Source organism: Schistocerca americana, chromosome 5 (genome assembly GCF_021461395.2).
Source record: "Schistocerca americana isolate TAMUIC-IGC-003095 chromosome 5, iqSchAmer2.1, whole genome shotgun sequence".
In the NCBI taxonomy this organism is placed as follows: Eukaryota; Metazoa; Arthropoda; class Insecta; order Orthoptera; family Acrididae; genus Schistocerca; species Schistocerca americana.
The window spans coordinates 389,412,057-389,430,525 of NC_060123.1; the positions used below are offsets into that span (position 1 = coordinate 389,412,057).

An 18,469-nucleotide genomic window follows, 5' to 3' on the forward strand; every position below is an offset into this window, starting at 1 on the left:
GAGTGGCGGCAACTTGAAATTAGCGGAGATTGAGGCCTGGTGGATGACGGGAAGAGAGGATGTATTGAAGCGCAAGTTCCCATCTCCAGAATTCTGAAAGGTTGGTGTTAGTGGGAAGTATCCACATAATCTGGACGGTGTAACATGTGCCAAGATGTGCTGGCTGTGCACCAAGGCATGTTTAGCCACAGGGTGATCCTCATTACCAACAAACACTGTCTGCCTGTGTCTATTCATGCGAATGGACAGTTTGTTGCTGGTCATTCCCACATAGAATGCACCACAGTGTAGGCAGGTCAGTTGGTAAATCACATGGGTGCTTTCACACGTGGCTCTGCCTTTGATCGTGTACACCTTCCGGGTTACAGGACTGGAGTAGGTGGTGGTGGTGGTGGGGGGGGGGGGGGGGGTGCATGGGACAGGTTTTACACTGGGGGCAGTTACAAGGGTAGGAGCCAGAGGGTAGGGAAGGTGGTCTGAGGATTTCATAGGGATGAACTAAGAGGTTACGAAGGTTAGGTGGACGGCGGAAAGACACTCTTGGTGGAGTGGGGAGGATTTCATGAAGGATGGATCTCATTTCAGGGCAGGATTTGAGGAAGTCGTATCCCTGCTGGAGAGCCACATTCATTCAGAGTCTGATCCAGTCCCGGAAAGTATCCTGTCACAAGTGGGGCACTTTTGTGGTTCTTCTGTGGGAGGTTCTGGGTTTGAGGGGATGAGGAAGTGGCTCTGGTTATTTGCTTCTGTACCAGGTCGGGAGGGTAGTTGCGGGATGCGAAAGCTGTTATCAGGTTGTTGGTGTAATGGTTGAACCATTAACTCTCTTTTCCTTGCAGTTCTTATGTAGCCACTGTGAGGGATTTGCAGCCTGCGGAACTATTAACTCTGTACATCTCTGCTCTTAACTATCAGTAAAAGTAATGAAATGACACCTTAGGTTAGGATAAAAAAAATAAACAAATGTTAGAAACATTAAGTCACATTAACAAATGTTGTCAGGTTCAAAATATTTAGCAACTCACTGAGCCCTCTGGTAAAATCAGAATGCCTTATCCCTCTGGCTTTTAGCCTCTGAAGCAGTTCCGATGATGACAGTTTCCGTACTAAGTACACAGCTATCACATAACCCCGTCCAAAATCTGAATTCCAAGTGACGTTTATCGTATTTGGAACTGTGGGGCTTAGTTTCACCATAGGAGTAATATTCACAGGCTTTGGCGGTCTCTTTGGTTCAACACCAGGCTTATTTGTTGGTATTGGGTTCTGGAAAAAAAAAGAACAATTATTAACAAATGGTGACTGGATAAACTTCAGTAAACTACACAACATTAATCCTGTCAAGTTGCAGACTTCATAAACAAATTACATTTCCAGAGAAAAGTCTATCATTTAACACAATATTATGGTAAGACAAAAGAGTTACTTTTGTCAGATACCAAGTGAAATCTTTTTTTAAGCATGTATGATCTAACTGAAGAGGTTATTTTGTCTAATAAATCATGCTGTGTGGCTCAGCAGTTACGAAGTTAGTTTATTTAAGAGAGATGGGCCAAGTAGCGAACATGCACTTATTGTGCAATTATTTCAACTATTCAGAACTTCAGAAATTGCCACAATATAGCTACACCAGGGTCTTTGATGGGGTGGGGCTATGACTAGGGAGCTAAACAACATTGTAAACAGCACCCTTACTAAAATGTTCTGAGACAACTTCTTAAATACTTGACTGAAATTTTATTAACTGTTCCACCCCAACTTATTTTCACTAAAATCTTCATACAGAAGGCCTCCAATATATAAAACTTGCCCTGTACTCACCATAATCTTACTAATATCTTAAGAACAGATTTTATACAATGGATTTGCAGAAATATTGTGACTGATCACTTAGGGAAGAAAGGGTGATGAGCCAGCCACTCTGTAAACACATCAAGGGCCATGAAGGCAGAAGTAGCAAAATCAAAATTCACTAGAGATAATTATAAGACAGAACTGCTGAAAAGTACCTTTCTCTGGAGGCTATGAGGGTACATAGCTTTAGCATATTTGGGGTGTTTGCCTTAAAGTCAGGAATGCAAAGTTTTCTGTGCCCTCATTGTCATATGCAATGAGGAAATCTGTCAATTACTAATATTATACTAAACCACATACTTCCAGAAGTGCATAGGTTGGCATTTTTGCATAGGATACACATGTTGGAGAAGATATTCGTTGGTATTGTATTGTTACTTGTTTGGGATACTCCTTAGGTGGTATGTGGCAGTCGGAGTTCACCAGCAGACATTTTTACATCACAGCAAGTACATCATGGAGTTTCCAACACCACATGGACACTGATGAGACTCCTCAGAGAAGACAAGATCGAGAATAGCCAAATGAGAATGTACATGAAAATTATATTGATCAAATAAGGAGCCTTTAGTATTTTAATTCCACGCAGATATCCACACAAAGCACACTTGCAAAAGTTCATACAAGAAATGTACTTCGTTAATGAAGTTAGAGGTGGAAATAATAAGAAAGAAACTGACTAATGTATTGCAACAGAGTATATTGCAATAACAATTTTCCATGATTTTGCCACATGGAACCCTCTCAAGCCAAACTTCTTTGCAACACGTGGTGCTCTCCGAGTCTGGAGTCTGAATGACCTGCCATTCTTTTCTAACCTTCCATGACATATTCCTCTTTACTTCCACAGGGAGTAATGGACAGTTCTGAGAACTAAATTAAGTATATGAAGATAATCAGTTTTTGAAAAAATAACCTAATTGTATAGATAAAAAGCCTACTCACCAAGAGGTGGCAGGAAAAAACATATTTAAAGGTCAAGGAAATGGGCAAGTTTTTCGACTCAGTAACTCTTCTGGCAGAAAGGTTGAAGGGTAAGGACGAGGGATGAAGGAAAAAGACTTGAGAGTTTTAGGACTGCTGGTACCACTGACTCTGAAAGCTTGCACATTTCCTTTCGCTTTATGTGTATTTTTTCCTGCTGCCACTTGGCAAGTAGATTTTTTTATCTGTCCAATTATATTCAGTTAGGTAAATGGTAAGATGTAATGCAAAATGCTAAACTTGTACCAAACCTATACATTCACTTAAAACTGATGGCACTTTAGCCAACAAAGTATTTTCTGTCATCTAGTCAAGAAATGAAAGCAATTCGTTAAAATGTGGTATGTGGGTATCCATGCACTGTCATGTGACAGGATGTTAATTGGAGGCATGCTGAAGTCAATTCACCTCACTTTAATGGTTCTTAGGAGGACTGTCATAACCATATTGTTGACTTCACTGAGTGCAGTTTATGTTTCGCAACCTAAACTCTTCTTTCTCTCACCGATTCAAAATCTTGCATTGCTACAGCATGACAGCTGATGCAGGCTGACAGCACTTAGTAACAGCCACATCATTTCTCATACCGGTATCCTTGGTCACTCCATGTCAATGAATCCCTTCCTGCGCTGAAGCTACAAAAGGGAGGCCTGACTCATCAGGATTTCTGCTGAAATGTAACAATGGATAACAGTGCATTTTGAGTGTCAGAACAAGAAGAATTAAATGCCACAATTACACCTCATCTGTTCTGGTGCCCTCAAGGAGCCATATAAATCTGCAATGAAAATAGTGATTTCATAAAGTGTGTGCTCTTAGAAGGACACATCCCTCTAATGTTAACAAATCACTGTAAACTTTAATGTGTAGTGCTTCGAGAATTTACACGTAAATTCTGGAACCACTTGACCTTCTGCCACCTCAAACACATGAGATTTTAATGATACGTGTGAGACAGGGCCTATTTACTGCGCAACACATGTCTGTGTGTGCAGGATTGATGTTTATCGTGGGAAGACAGGAGCTGCATCAGATGAGCGGCACTGACAAGTGTTTGGCGCAAGTGCCACAGATGCTGTAGGAGAGGACACGGAGTAATTAAATGCTACTCTTTGCTGTGTTAGTGAATGTAATTTGACTACAGACTTTTAACTTACGTCATATCTTAGCCCTGAATGAAGCAAGATGCAGGGGACGTCTATAAATTATTTGGTTGTTATTTTAAATTGCTGGTGGTTAAAAGCTCGAAATACGAGAAGACGGAAATATTTACATGTGAAATGCGAGAATGTTATTCTGCATAAACCAATACAACGTTAATTGGTGAAAACATAAAGTTAGTACGTTTACTCCACACTTTCTATAGTCCGAAACCGTTAGAGCAAGGGGACCGACGTGATCAGGACTTGAATAAAAAGGAATTTCGAAATGAAATCAAGATAAAAGGATACTGTGAGTTGCCATAGCAACCATTAGTAACAAGACAGGGAAATAGTTTACGGAGTTGGATTCTGCATAAACGGCAAAAAGGAGTGAAAATTAATAGATAGCATACAAGAAAAGATGCAAGAAAAATTTCAACAGTTTAGACTAAGAAGAGTTACGACGAGAACTATTCGATGACGAAGATCCAGTGATGGGAGTAAGCAGCCCTCACACACATCGTGGGGGCGTGGACCCCATAACCAGCAACCGATGCAAATGACGCCAGCTGCTGCTCATCGGTGATGACTACGAATCCGTTCACCGACACCGACGCAGAAACCACTCTCTGACCCTGCCGGTGCCTGTGCTGTTCACTGGTGCTTATTTCACACCTGCTCACCGACGCAGCCTAAAACTCTACGCCGGGTGAGTGAAAGACAATTAATTGAGTGGAAGTTAAGAACACTGTACAATAATAGATTGTTAGTATAGTTATTATACACAGAGGCGATTTTTTTTTTTTTTAATGATAACTCGATCTGAAAGTAGAAAGAATATGGATCAAGAACAGCAACTAGCAGAACCAACCACAGCTATTAGGGTGACTAGGGAAATGCCAGGCTGGTCTGAAGTAGTGACTTTAATCAAAGCTCAAAACGCCCAAATTACTTCTTTAAGTAAAAATCTAGAAGCTCAGAGTTTACAATTAAATTCTAGATTCAGTAAATACTCAGTTAAATGATAGATTAGATGAACAGAAAGTGGATTCAGCTCCTATAAGAAAGGAATTAAGTGCTACTTTAAGTGAAAAACTAGAAGCACAGGGTGAGGTTTTAAATGCTAAGTTCAATGCCTTAAATGATAAGGTGGAGAGTTTGCAATTAGATTTAAAGAACGAATTAAGTAATTCCCTGACTATCCATGTAAATCAACTGTTCACCGACTTTAGTCAAGACACAGAATAACCAATTTCAGCACTTAGCTAAAAAAAAAAAAAAACTAGAATTTGGTATTGAAGATACATTTAATAATGTAGAAACTGAACTTAACGAAAAGTTAGGATCATTTCAAAGCAGATGTAATGTTACATTCGATGCTGGAAAGTGTAGGTTGCACACCTTAAAAGAGAGTTGGGACAAACAGGATAAATTAATACCTATGATCCAATCGCAAATTGCAGGCGTGAGCATTCAAGTAGATGGCGTGGAACGAAATGCTAACGACAAACTAGCTACTTCACATGTAGTAAACATCTGGGGAAACAGGTAGAGGAAATAATCGACCAAAAAGTTGCCAAAAGGGTAATTCCCGACGTTTCTTCAAATTTAGCTTCAGAACTTACTCGCAATGATACTAAGAGAGGCATAGATAATCTACGGAAAGAATTCAAACTTATCCAGGATAAGGTAGACAAGAAGGTGACTTCTCCTAATATGGAATTAACCAGTGAGGTAATGACTGACCTACAATGGGGGGCAAATTCTGGACTCTCCAGACAGTTTCAAAGTTTAAGCCAGACGGGGGAAGTACATCCTACTCATTTTCTGAAACAGTTTAATCAAGCTTTGCCAAAAAACTGGGAAGTTTCAAAAAAGACAATTTCCGGTGGGGTACCTTTTAGGAGAAGCTTCAGAGTGGGGCACACTGAACATAGAGAATTTTTCGTCTTGGGCTGATTTCCAGAAAAACTTTCAGGAGAAGTATTGGTCAGCAAGTGCCCAGGAAAAACTAATACCCTAGTTGGGGGACACAAAGTATTACAACAGTTCGTGGGGTATGACGCCAAAGTATTTCGGCTGGCATTTAACTCGTGATGCTGGGCTAGTGTCAGTCCTAGTCGAGGGAAAAGGAAATTTTATCAAAATTCAATGAAGGCGTGGTTGGGCGACGAAATCTGGGGCCACTAGCAGAGTGTGGTAACTGTCGACAGACAGCAGGCCAGGCAAGGTAAACATAGCATTCGCAATTGCGCAGCTGAGATAGCGGTATTGCACGCATGATTTGTTTTGAGGGGAGCAACAACGAGGCAGAAACTGTGGCATTGCTTTAAGTTATTGCTATGTATGTGGCGGGGCACTAGGCCAGAGCCAAGAGTGTCGATTTGTAAGTGGCTGATGTGTGGTAATTTATCCCTGCCATAGTTTCTGTCTCTCTCTGACACTACGTCAGAAGTGAGGGAGAAACCAATATAAACACACGGGCAATTTTAGCTTGGGTTAGAGTGTGCCAGGTCAGTTGAGCGTCGGGATGGACCTGCATTGGTCTTCGCTTATAGGGGCCAGTCTGGCAGCAATGTTGTAAGTATTCCGCATAAACTTGTATTCTGTTTTCTATGTACTTGTTCGGGCTATATTCCGCCTCCGGGGACACAATGCCGGGGTGGAACAGAACGCCAGCCTGGAACTTTGAGATCGCACGGTCTGCCCGAAAGAGGGCAGTGACAGCGATCTGCAGCGAGTCCAGGAGGGGCTCGGTTCCACTCAAGTCTACGGGCCACGTTCACTTCCCACCTGGCATACCGGGGTCCGGGCGAGGCATACGCTGGTGAAGGCGAAGCAGCACTGCAACAGTGTCAGAGATGGCGGCGGGTGTTGCCATCCGGCAAGCACCACTAGGGGCAAGTTGCAGCACAACAGCCAGGAGGGCACGGCTTAGAGTCTGGTCCTGTCCTGGGAGCAGTGGCAGCCCAAGGGCCACAGTGACCAGTACACCGACCTTTGTCCCATGGTCGGACAGAGCAGGCCACACGGGGTGGAGGGCGGTGAGGTCCAGGGACTGTAGCAGTTTCTGGAATTGTCGGCACCGGAGCGGCGTCAGTCGCAACGCCCCGGTGAGCAGCGACCGGGAGAGCGCGGCTGACTTCCATTGGTGGGCGACCTTTATGACGGCAGCAGCGGCGTCGCATACCAGGAGGTTGCTGAGCCAGCTGGACTCGCAGTACAGCACGCGGCGGGAAGCCGACATTACGCTTCAACCATCGAGTACTGTAAAGTAGCTGAATAAACGAATGTTATCGATTACTGCTGTATCACTCTGCACTGCCCCTCGATGCTCTTGAACTTACTCAGCCTACTTAGATAAGCCCATGGAGGAAGAAGGGTTGTTGTGAATTTTAATAAGACGTTTACCCATTTACGCAAGGAAGGATGTACTAAGTAGCGGGTGGAAGACCGTAGAAGAATTAGTATCCTTTGTAGAAGCACTTGATGGTTTAAACAAAGACCACAACGGGAATGTGCATCCAAGTGAAAATCAGAATTTCAGAAGGGGTAGCAGCAACAGTAGTAGCAATTTTAAGAGACATGAGGTCAATTTAGCTTGATTACACCAGTGTAAGCAGAATAAGGGTAATGAAAATTATCAGAAGAAGCATTCACCTTCGAATATAGGACCAGTGACATAACAGGAATTTGTACCAAGCAGTAATAGAGTACAAAGTAGTAATGTAATACCCCGATTTCGTAATCAGATTTGAGATTAGATTAGATTAGTTTTTCGTTCCATAGATCCGTGATGAGGAGAGCCTCGTGGATGTGAAACATGTTTTTTTTTTAGCTGAAATAACAATACTAATAGTATGAATATATACAATACATCAGTTGTTTCTATTAAAAAATTCATCAATGGAATAGAAGGAGTTGGCCACTAGTAAGTCTTTCAGGCTCCTTTTAAACTGATCTTTATTTGTAACTAAATTTTTTATGTTTGCTGGCAAATTATTGAAGATGAGTGTTCCTGAGTAGTGGACTGCTTTTTGAACTAAAGTAAGTGCTTTTAAGTCTTTGTGCAGATCATTTTTGTTCCTGGTATTGTATGTATGAACTGAGCTGTTTGTTGGAAAAAGAGATATATTATTTAGGACAAATTTCATTAAGGAGTAAATATACTGACAAGGGAACCTCCCCATCACACCCCCCTCAGATTTAGTTATAAGTTGGCACAGTGGATAGGCCTTGAAAAACTGAACACAGATCAGTCGAGAAAACAGGAAGAAGTTGTGTGGAACTATGAAAAAATAAGCAAAATATACAAACTGAGTAGTCCATGCGCTAGATAGGCAACGTCAAGGATAGTGTGAGCTCAGGAGCACCGTGGTCCCGTGGTTAGCATGAGCAGCTGCGGAACGAGAGGTCCTTGGTTCGAGTCTTCCCTCGAGTGAAAAGTTTGATTTTCGCAAAGTTATGATCTGTCCGTTCGTTCACTGACGTCTCTGTTCATTGTAATAAGTTTAGTGCCTGTGTTTTGTGACCGCACCGCAAAACCGTGCGATTAGTAGACGAAAGGACGTGCCTCTCCTATGGGAACCGAAAACATTTGACCGCAAGGTCATAGGTCAAACGATTCCTCCAAAGGAAAACAAGTCTGATATATTCTATACGACACTGGTGACGGCATGTGTGTCACATGACAGGAATATGTTGTCGACCCACCTAACTTGTACACTTGGCGAATGGGTAAAAAGATTCTTCTACCTTCCGACGTTTGTTTAGGTGTAGCGTCCCCATACTAGGGCGCAGTTACCTCGCATCGGACGGTTGGACAGACAGATAATAATTGTCCGAAAATAAAAAATTAAACTTTTCACTCGAGGGAAGACTTGAACCAAGGACCTCTCGTTCGACAGCTGCTCACGCTAACCACGGGACCACGGCGCTCCTGAGCTCACACTATCCTTGACGTTGCCTATCTTCCGAATGGACTACTCAGTTCGTATATTTTGCTTATTTTTATCATAGTTCCACACAACTTCTTCCTGTTTCCTCGATTGATCTGTGTTCAGTTTTTCAAGGCCTATTCACTGTGCCAACATATAATTAAATCTGAGGGGGGTGCGATGGGGAGGTTCCCTTGTGAGAGGCAGTAGTTAGTATACCCAGCTCTTTGAAGAGGTTTCTACAGGACGTCCATGAATTTACTCCACAAATAATACGTATTACACGCTTTTGGGCTCTGAAAACTTTTGACTTGAAGAGTTACCCCAAAATATTATACCATATGACATTATGGAATGAAAGTAGGCAAAGTATGCAAGCTTTTTCATTTGTATGTTACCTATGTCTGCTAACACTCGAATTGCAAATACAGATTTGTTAAGGCGTTTCTGCAGTTCTGTGGCGTGCTCCTCCCAACTGAATTTATAATAAAGTTGTAATCCCAGGAATTTAAGACTGTCAACCTCTTCTATCTGCTCCCATTCATACTTTATGCAGATGCTGGGTGGAAACCTCTTACAGGTTCTGAATTGCATATAGTGAGTCTTTTCGAAGTTTAATGTCAGTGAGTTGGCTTTAAGCCTTTTATTAATATCCATGAAAATATCATTAGCAGATTTTTCTAGAACTACACTCGACGTACTATTTATTACAATACTTGTGTCATCTGCAAACAAAATGAACTCTGCTTCTGGTAGTGTAACTTATGAGAGATCATTAATGTACACAAGAAAAACCAATAACCCTAAGATGGATCCTTGTGGGACACCACATGTAAATTCTTCCCATTCTGATGATGACTGATGACTTAATTCACTAGACCCTTGCACTAACACCCTTTGTTTCCTGTTAGTGAGGTATGACGAACCATTTTGCAGCACTGTCCATGACACCATAAAATTCTAATTTATTTAAAAGGATGTTGTGATTCACACAATTGAATGCCTTTGACAAATCACAGAAAATACCTGTTGCTTGTAACTCGTTATTTAATGAATTAAGTACATTTTCACTGTAGGTGTAAATAGCCTTCTCGATATCAGAACCCTTCAGACATCCAAACTGTGTTCTTGATAATATGTTATTTGTGGTCAGATGGTTGAGAAGCTGCCTGTACATTACTTTTTCTAAAATTTTTGAGAATGCTGGCAAAAGTTAAATCTGTCTGTAGTTTAATGGTATCTCTTTATCCCCTGTCTTGAATAGAGGCTTAACACCTGCATATTTTAGCCAGTCAGGAAATGTCCCAGTTATAATTGACTGGTTACACAAGTAATTTAGAACTGTACTTAACTCAGAAGAACATGCCTTAATTAACTCTGTTGATATTTCATCGTAACCACTAGAATGATTTGTTTTAAAGATTTTATTATGGAAGTTATTTCTTTTGGTGAAATGAGTGACACATTCATGTACCTGAAGCTATTTGTAAAGGCTAGTTTCAGGTATTCAAGGGCATTATTTACTGATCCTGACAATCCCATTCTATCAGTAACTGTTATAAAGTATTTGTTAAATAGATTTGCCACACTATGCCCATTGGTTACTAATGTGTCATCTACCCTTAGTGCTATTTGCTCCTGTTCCTTTCTGGTTCTACCAGTCTCCTCTTTCACTATATCCCATATTGTTTTTATTTTGTTCCCTGACATTGCTATCTTCTTCTCGTAGTGCATTTGTTTAGATGTCTGAATTACTTTTTTTAATATTTTACAGTACTCCTTGTATTTAGCTAAATCATCAGCACTGGAGCTATTCTTGGTCGACAGATACATTTTCCTTGTTGTCTTACAGGAAATCTTTATTCCTTGTGTAATCCATGGTTTTATTATAGACTTCTGTTTAATTTGAGTAACTTTTAGAGGAAAACAGTTTTCAAACATGGTACTGACATTGTTCATGAATGTGTTATATTTTTCATTCATGTCATGAGCACTATAAACATCTTTCCAGTTCATATCTTTGAGCAGTTTTCTAAAACACTCCATTTTTGGTTGATTGACTACTTTCCTGTACTCAGATTTAGCAGTCTTGATAATCTGCTTAGAATTTACATCTAAAACAAGGAGCGGTGGTGGTGGTTAGTGTTTAACGTCCCGTCGACAACGAGGTCATTAGAGACGGAGAGCAAACTCGGGTTAGGGAAGGATTGGGAAGGAAATCGGCCGTGCCCTTTCAAAGGAACCATCCCAGCATTTGCCTGAAACGATTTTAGGGAAATCACGGAAAACCTAAATCAGGATGGTTGGAGACGGGATTGAACCGTTGTCCTCCCGAATGCGAGTCCAGTGTGCTAACCAGTGCGCCACCTCGCTCGGTAAAACAAGGGAGCTGCATGTCATGATCTGATAGTCCATTTATAACAGGTTTTATGACTTGATTTGTCTATAGAAATGTTATCAATGGCTGTCCTTGAGGATTTAGTGATCCTAGTTGGAAAGTTTACAGTGTGAGTTAGATTGAAAGACAACATTACTAACTGCAGTAAATGTTTACTGGAAGATTGCATTAGAAAATCTGTATTAAAGTCACCAGCAATCAAAATTTTTTGTGTCTTCCTGTTAAATAACCCAAAAGAGCTACTAGATGATTTATGAATAGATTATAATTTCCTGCAGGTGCTCGGTAAATAGTTACTATGATATAGGATCTGTTATGGAAATCTACTACTGTTGCACATGCTTTTAGATGCTGCTCTAAACAGAATTTATTGATGTCAATGTTCTTGAATTTATGGCAGTTGTTAATAAATGTGGCAACTCCTCCTCCATCCATATCTACTCTGCAGACGTAGGAAGCTAGCTTAAATCCTGAAATGTCTAACATATCTATACCAGTGGTCACTTTATGTTCAGAGAGGCAGATTATGTCAATCTGGTTAGATGAATTCATTTCATCGATACAAATGAGTAGTTCATCAACTTTATTTCTGAGTCCCGGAATGTGCTGGTGTAATAAAGATAACTGATACTGCATACTAATGGGATTATAACTGCTTTGGCAAAGATGAACTGGCAGTTTCTGATTACTTTCTGTTAAACATTGTTTAAATGGAGGCTGTATGCTAAAACCTGACTCCTGTTCATCTGTTTTCTCAAACTGAGTTTGTCTGCCAATCTCTCTTAAAACTCGTTTTCTTTCCCCCTTCCCTATCCTAAAAAAGGCACCTCTCTGACACCTTCCCTTTCCTATTGAGGTGAAGGCCATGTCTAGTGTAGTCCCACCTATCGATAGCATCCACAGGAATGAAACCAATATGGGACCCTATATCCGTCCTAAGCAGCCACTCCAACTCCAAGTTCACCCTCCCTACGGAAGAGTTCAAATGAGGCCGATCATGGCGTCTCAACACAGACACAAATCCCACACTCGTATGTTTCGTTGCTGATGCTATCTTCACCAGGTCACTTTCTATGGAATATTCAGTCTCTGTCAATGCTATTTCCCGGACCACCCACTATAACCACGGCATCCTCCTTTGTGAAATCCTTGCATAAAGAACCTACATCCTCTGTTACCTGACCCAGATCTGCACTAGGCTTGAAAAAGTTTGTGACCTGGTACTCTGGACCTAGATTTTCCTGCACTAGTTGGCCAACACCTCTACCATGGGAACTACCTAACAACAGAACTTTCTTTCTCTTTACAAATTTCCCTACCTTTTTCAAGTCCTTGAAAGCTTGTTGTGCCCTTTCTACAGCTTCAGCTGCATGAGGCTCATCCGGTTCTGACTGAGGCAACAGGTCAAATCTATTTTCAAGATTTATGACAAAGCTGTCTGATGCTCTCCTTTGCCCCCCCCCCCCCCCCCATTACCTGTTGCCACTTCCCACCTCTGTTCACCCTTCTCCCTCTTTAACCTGTCCAGATCCTCCCTTGCCTTGTCTAGCTCAGCTTGAAGAGTTGCAATTTTCCCTTCCTGTTCCAGTATTTTCCTATCTCTACTGCAGATCCTACAATACCACTGCTGAGCCTCATTTATGTCCCCATTTCCCATGCCACTACATTCGCCCCAATGAAAGAAACTACTGCACCCATCACACCATACTCCGGAACTAACGATCCTACGGCATACCACACACTTCTCACTCATGGGAAAAACAGAAATCGTATAAACTGATTTAAATACTGACTAAAACATAAACAAAGGACCCTAGAAACTATTCAGGGAGATATAAATAAATTGAAAGAGTACTGAATAAAAAAACTGATGATTACATATAAGTTTAAGTCACTGTTTACTTACGATACGCGCGTGTGAAATTAAGCCTAAAATCCGTGCTATAGGCGCGAGAAGGAAAATAAACTTCTTATCTCGTTTAATCTTCTTTAACACTTCACTAACACTTCCACTAGTGTAACAACACTTATAATATATTTATACCAACTGCTTACTTACGATTCACGCACGTAAAATTAGACCTAGGATTCGTGCTAGAGGCGCAAGAAGAAAGATACGCTTCTTACCCCGTTAAATTTTATTTTATACTTCACTAACATTTCCACTAATTTAACAACACTTATATTATATTTATAACACCTGTACACGTTTAAAAATAGCTTAATAACAACGCTTTTTATAATTATTTAGTGCAGCAAATACTCGAATAGTCCGCATCGGCCAACCCAGCCAGTAATTACCAATAAAGAGGAAAACGTAGTGCGATCTGGATTCAGGGCCGGGGACCAGGTCATAGAAATACTTTAGGAGGCCTGGTTTATAATAGGTATGGTAATTTCACGCATAAAATAGCAACAAAAGAATAGTGGTTACTGGAAGAACCGTGCTTAACTGACATTAATCCACAACCAATAATAATAGCAAAAGCAGAGGATTTTGAAGTTAACATATTTATAGATTCCGGGAGTGAAGTGTCACTTATTTCTAGCGTATTCTTTAACACATTATGAACAAAATATCACTTACTGGTATTACCAGTAACGGTAGTGTACATAGTCGGTATTACTGGAACAAAGAGCAAAGCTGTAAAACATGAGACCCAGGTGAACTTCAAAGTTGGGAATATCCCATTTCGTCAGACACTCTTAGTAACAGAAAATTTCAATAGGGATGTGTTATTCGGCCTAGACTGGCTACCAGAATTTAACATCATATTGAATTTTGAGGAGAATCTTCTTTATTTTGGAAAAGGTGACTACAAATATTGTGTAAAGTTTGTGACTGACAGCTGTATTAGTAAACAAACACGAGGGTCAATGTCTGAGTAACTGCTACAGCTAGACTGTCACCAGCGATTGACAACGTAAGTCACGTATCACACCACGCCGACATACAAAACAAAATAAACTCATCTCCAATATTAACCAGCGAACAAAAATTAGATTTATCTAAAATTCTATTGAAATACGAAATGGTATTTTCTGATCATCTGGGTAGTATTAGTGACTATGTACGTAAATTTGAAATCAAAGACAGTACTCCATTTTTCTGCAAGCCTTATCCAATACCAGTAAGTTTAAAAGAAGCAGTTAAGGAAGAAATTGACAAAATGAATGACAATAACATAATAGAACATAGCACTAGCATCATGAATAACCCCTTGGTGGTAGTAAAAAAGGCTGCATGAGGTCTGCAGTTGGTACTAGATGCGCATACTTTGAATAAGCATATGGAGACGGAACGAGACAGACCCATTAACATCGATGAATTATTGCCCAAATTTGAGAAAGCACAGTATTTTAGCATAATGGAACTGACTGCTGGATATTGGCAAATTCGGTTACATCATGAATAAAAGAAATATACAGCGTTTCTATTTGATGGGAAATCGTATCATTTTAATGTGTTGCCATTCGGGCTAAATATCTTAGTATCCATGTTTATACGGGCACTGGACGACGCGTTAGGAAGGGAATCGTTAAAGGATTTAATAATATATATAGATAACATACTCGTTATCTCATCTACCTGGGAAGAGGATTGCCTGATCTTGAGTAAAACTCTGACAAGGTTTAAAGAAAAGGTATTACAGTAAAACTGTCTAAATCGCACTTTGCGAGGCAAGAGTTTAAGTTTTTAGGGAATATCGTAGGAGTGCAAGGAATTAGATCAGGTCAAGAACATATGAAGGCGATTAAGGAGTGTTCACCCCCTAGAAATATAAGACAATTGAAGGGATTTATTGGAATGGCCAGGTACTATAGACGATATATACAAAGTCAAGAGCTGAACGACCTAAGACTTTTACGTTTATCAATGAAGGGAATACCGTGGGTTTGGTATCAAAAGGCCAATGATGCGTTTGAAAATGCGAACATGAACTGAATCACCCATATTACAGCACCCGGTTATGGGAAAGCCACTTAAAATTTCAACAGATGCATCCAACTACGGTATAGCAGCAGAACTTTTCCAAGGAGAGTGGGGTCTGGAAAGTACAAATCACAGATCTATAGCTTTTGCTAGCCATAGTCTCGACAAACATGAATTAAACTATACAGCTGCAGAAAAGGAACTATTAGCAATAGTATGGGGTATCTAAAAATTCCAAATACTAGTATGAGGGGTCAGAAATACCGGGCGATCAAAAAGTCAGTATAAATTTGAAAACTGAATAAATCACAGAATAATGTAGAATGTACAAATCGACACACTTGCTTGGAATGACATGGGGTTTTATTAGAACCAAAAAAATACAAAAGTTCAAAAAATGTCCGACAGATGGCGCATCATCTGATCAGAATAGCAATAATTAGCATAACAAAGTAAGACAAAGCAAAGATGATGTTCTTTACATGAAATGCTCAATATGTCCACCATAATTCCTCAACAATAGCTGTAGTCGAGGCATAATGTTGTGAACAGCACTGTAAAGCATGTCCGGAGTTATGGTGAGGCATTGGTGTCGGATGTTGTCTTTCGGCATCCCTAGAGATGTCGGTCGATCACGATACACTTGCGACTTCAGGTAACCTCAAAGCCAATAATCGCATGGACTGAGGTCTGGGGACCTGGGAGGCCAAGCATGACGAAAGTAGCGGCTGAGCACATGATCACCACCAAACGACGCATGCAAGAGCTCTCAGCCGTCACGGACGTTTTGCTGTCCAGCGCCATCTCTCGGACATTTTGTGAATCCCCCCCCCCCCCCCCCCTCCGCCCCCTAATAAAACCCCATGTCATTCCAAGCATGCATTATTCCGTGGTTTATGAAGTTTTCAAATGTATACTGACTTTTTGATCACCCAGTACATATATATATATATATATAAGGATCACCAAGCTCTATCCTTTTCAATGAGTAGTCAATTATTACACAATAGATTAATGTGGTGGATGTTGTTGGTACAGGAATATGACATTAAAATACAGTATATAAAAGGTTCTGAAAATATTGCACCTGGCACTTTGTCTAGGTTATCTGTAGACATGAAAGGGTTAAAACGTACGGAAGGGCCCGGCGTAATTTTTGTGATTAATTTTTTGACAGTAGAATACCCACAGAACAGGGTACAAGATATGGCTTGAATAATAACCAAGAACATCCATCATGATACCTACTTTACGGAAATATATGCTATGTGTAACAAGAATTCCTTACCTCTTCATTAAGTAGAGAGGTGGAAAATATAAGGCACAATTTAATTTGGAGGGACAGTATAACATCTCAACATTGGCGCATATGCATTCCGAAGTTAATGGAGGTGAGATTGTGTGGTATGTTCGTAAGGGATATGGACACTTCGGAGTAAAGAAAAGTATAGTTCATATGAAAAAGTTCTATTATTTTAAGAAGCTGGTACAGAAGGTAGCATCTTTAATTAGGACTTGTGAAATCTGTTAGAAGGTAAAACAGAGTAACACTCATGTTAAATACAAAATGTATCCAATCATTCCTAAGGCATTAACGTGATCTTACAGCAGCAGAGTTCTTTGGAACAATTCCGAAATGAAAAGAAGGAGTGTCATACATTTTTGTCATCATAGTGTTGGTCCAAGTATGTTAAACTGTATCCTATTAAGAAAGCAAATACACCAACCGTGATTTACTGTCTGCAACAATACTTTCTGGAGGTAGGCAAACCAAAACAGTTTCTCACCAATAATGGACCTCAGTTTGTTAGTAACGATTTTAAAGAATTTCTAGCTTGGGAAGATAGTCTTCAAGTATTAATCTGTCTACTAACCCATGTGAAAGGGTTATGATAGAAATTGGGAAATTATGCCGCACCTACTGCTATGAAAAATATGTCATGGGCAACGAAAGTTAAATACTTTGAACTTATTTTAAATGAATTACCACATTTATAAACTGGATTAACAACTTTGGAAGTAATAGGTAAACCCTTTGCGGGAGAACCTGTTATTCTATCAAACCTCAATACAAGGTCGATGACCTAGTTCTCTTAAAACAGCGTCTTCAGAGCTCTGACCTGAAGAAGGAGCGACAAATTTTTTCAGAAGTATGAAGGACCTTACTGAGTACAAGCAGTAATACATCCTAAAGCCTTACTTTTAGTAGATCCTATTACAGGATCAGAAAAAGGAAAATATAATGTAAAAGACATAAAGTTGTATATTCTCCAGGGACGTTAACGTTCTGTGTTAACGGGCAGAGTGACGACCGTCAGATCCCAAGTTGTTTTCAGTGTTTCTTCTGTGCTATTTTTTCCTGCACCGAATTCCCTTCAAATCTTAAACTATCCTGTAATATATTCTTGAATTCTTATCCTATCGTATTATCCACCTTTAGAGAAACATATCCATGTGGAAGTGTGGTAACATCACCTGATGCCGGTCTTTGATTTGGTGTTACACGTGTGTATGCTGCAATATCTTTCATCACTCTAAAATCATTTCTCATTTCATCAGGAAGTCCAGCCAAGAAGCACAACTCAGGTATGAGACATATAAGCTGTTCAGTTTTCTCTTGGTTCTGCAGCCTTTTCTTTACTTGGCTGACAAGCAATGGGTGCTGCATGTCTTTGATATCAAGGCCATACTGCTTCTTGTAGTAATAGCAATAAGTGATCGTACCACCATTGGTTGCCTCAAATGTGTCACATGGGCTTCTGTTTCACACTATGTCATCAACTCGATAAATTTTGCTGCAATATCAAGTCAGGACTGAAACTGGTTTCATAATATGCTCATTAAAAGCAGTTGGATTCTGATTTGATATATCTGCAACTACATCCAGAACAGTCTGTGTTCTCAGTACTCTGTTGTTAGAGGAGCATGCCTGACCAGTATTTAAGTCGCCTTCATGCTCCACTCTAGTCAGCAGTGGTCTCAATTGTAATGCCTAGCCAGCCAGTCTTTCCCGTAATCCGCATATAGTTAGGTCTATTTTTGCCTAACCAGCGTCTAGTTAGGTCTTAATTTTGTCCAAGCTATTCTTTGAAAGTAATTTCTTATCCAGCTGGTCTATGCAAACCTGGGTGCAGATTAATAAACTGCAAAGAACATTAGATTAACAGAAAATGGGATTTTGTTTGAATCAGTACACAATTGTGGTAACATGACACAATTT

At 40.2% G+C, this 18,469-nt stretch overlaps 1 protein-coding gene across 4 annotated transcripts in view; it reads right to left on the reverse strand.

Moving 5' to 3' along the window:
- The window catches only part of LOC124616130 (E3 SUMO-protein ligase PIAS3), a 267,104-nt gene that overhangs the window by 95,204 nt on the left and 153,431 nt on the right, over positions 1-18,469 (reverse strand). For all 4 annotated transcript variants that reach the window (XM_047144400.1, XM_047144398.1, XM_047144401.1 and 1 more), the window contains one exon: positions 1,026-1,266. In XM_047144400.1, the coding sequence (XP_047000356.1) occupies positions 1,026-1,266 (241 nt within the window). The remainder of the gene's footprint in view (positions 1-1,025; positions 1,267-18,469) is intronic.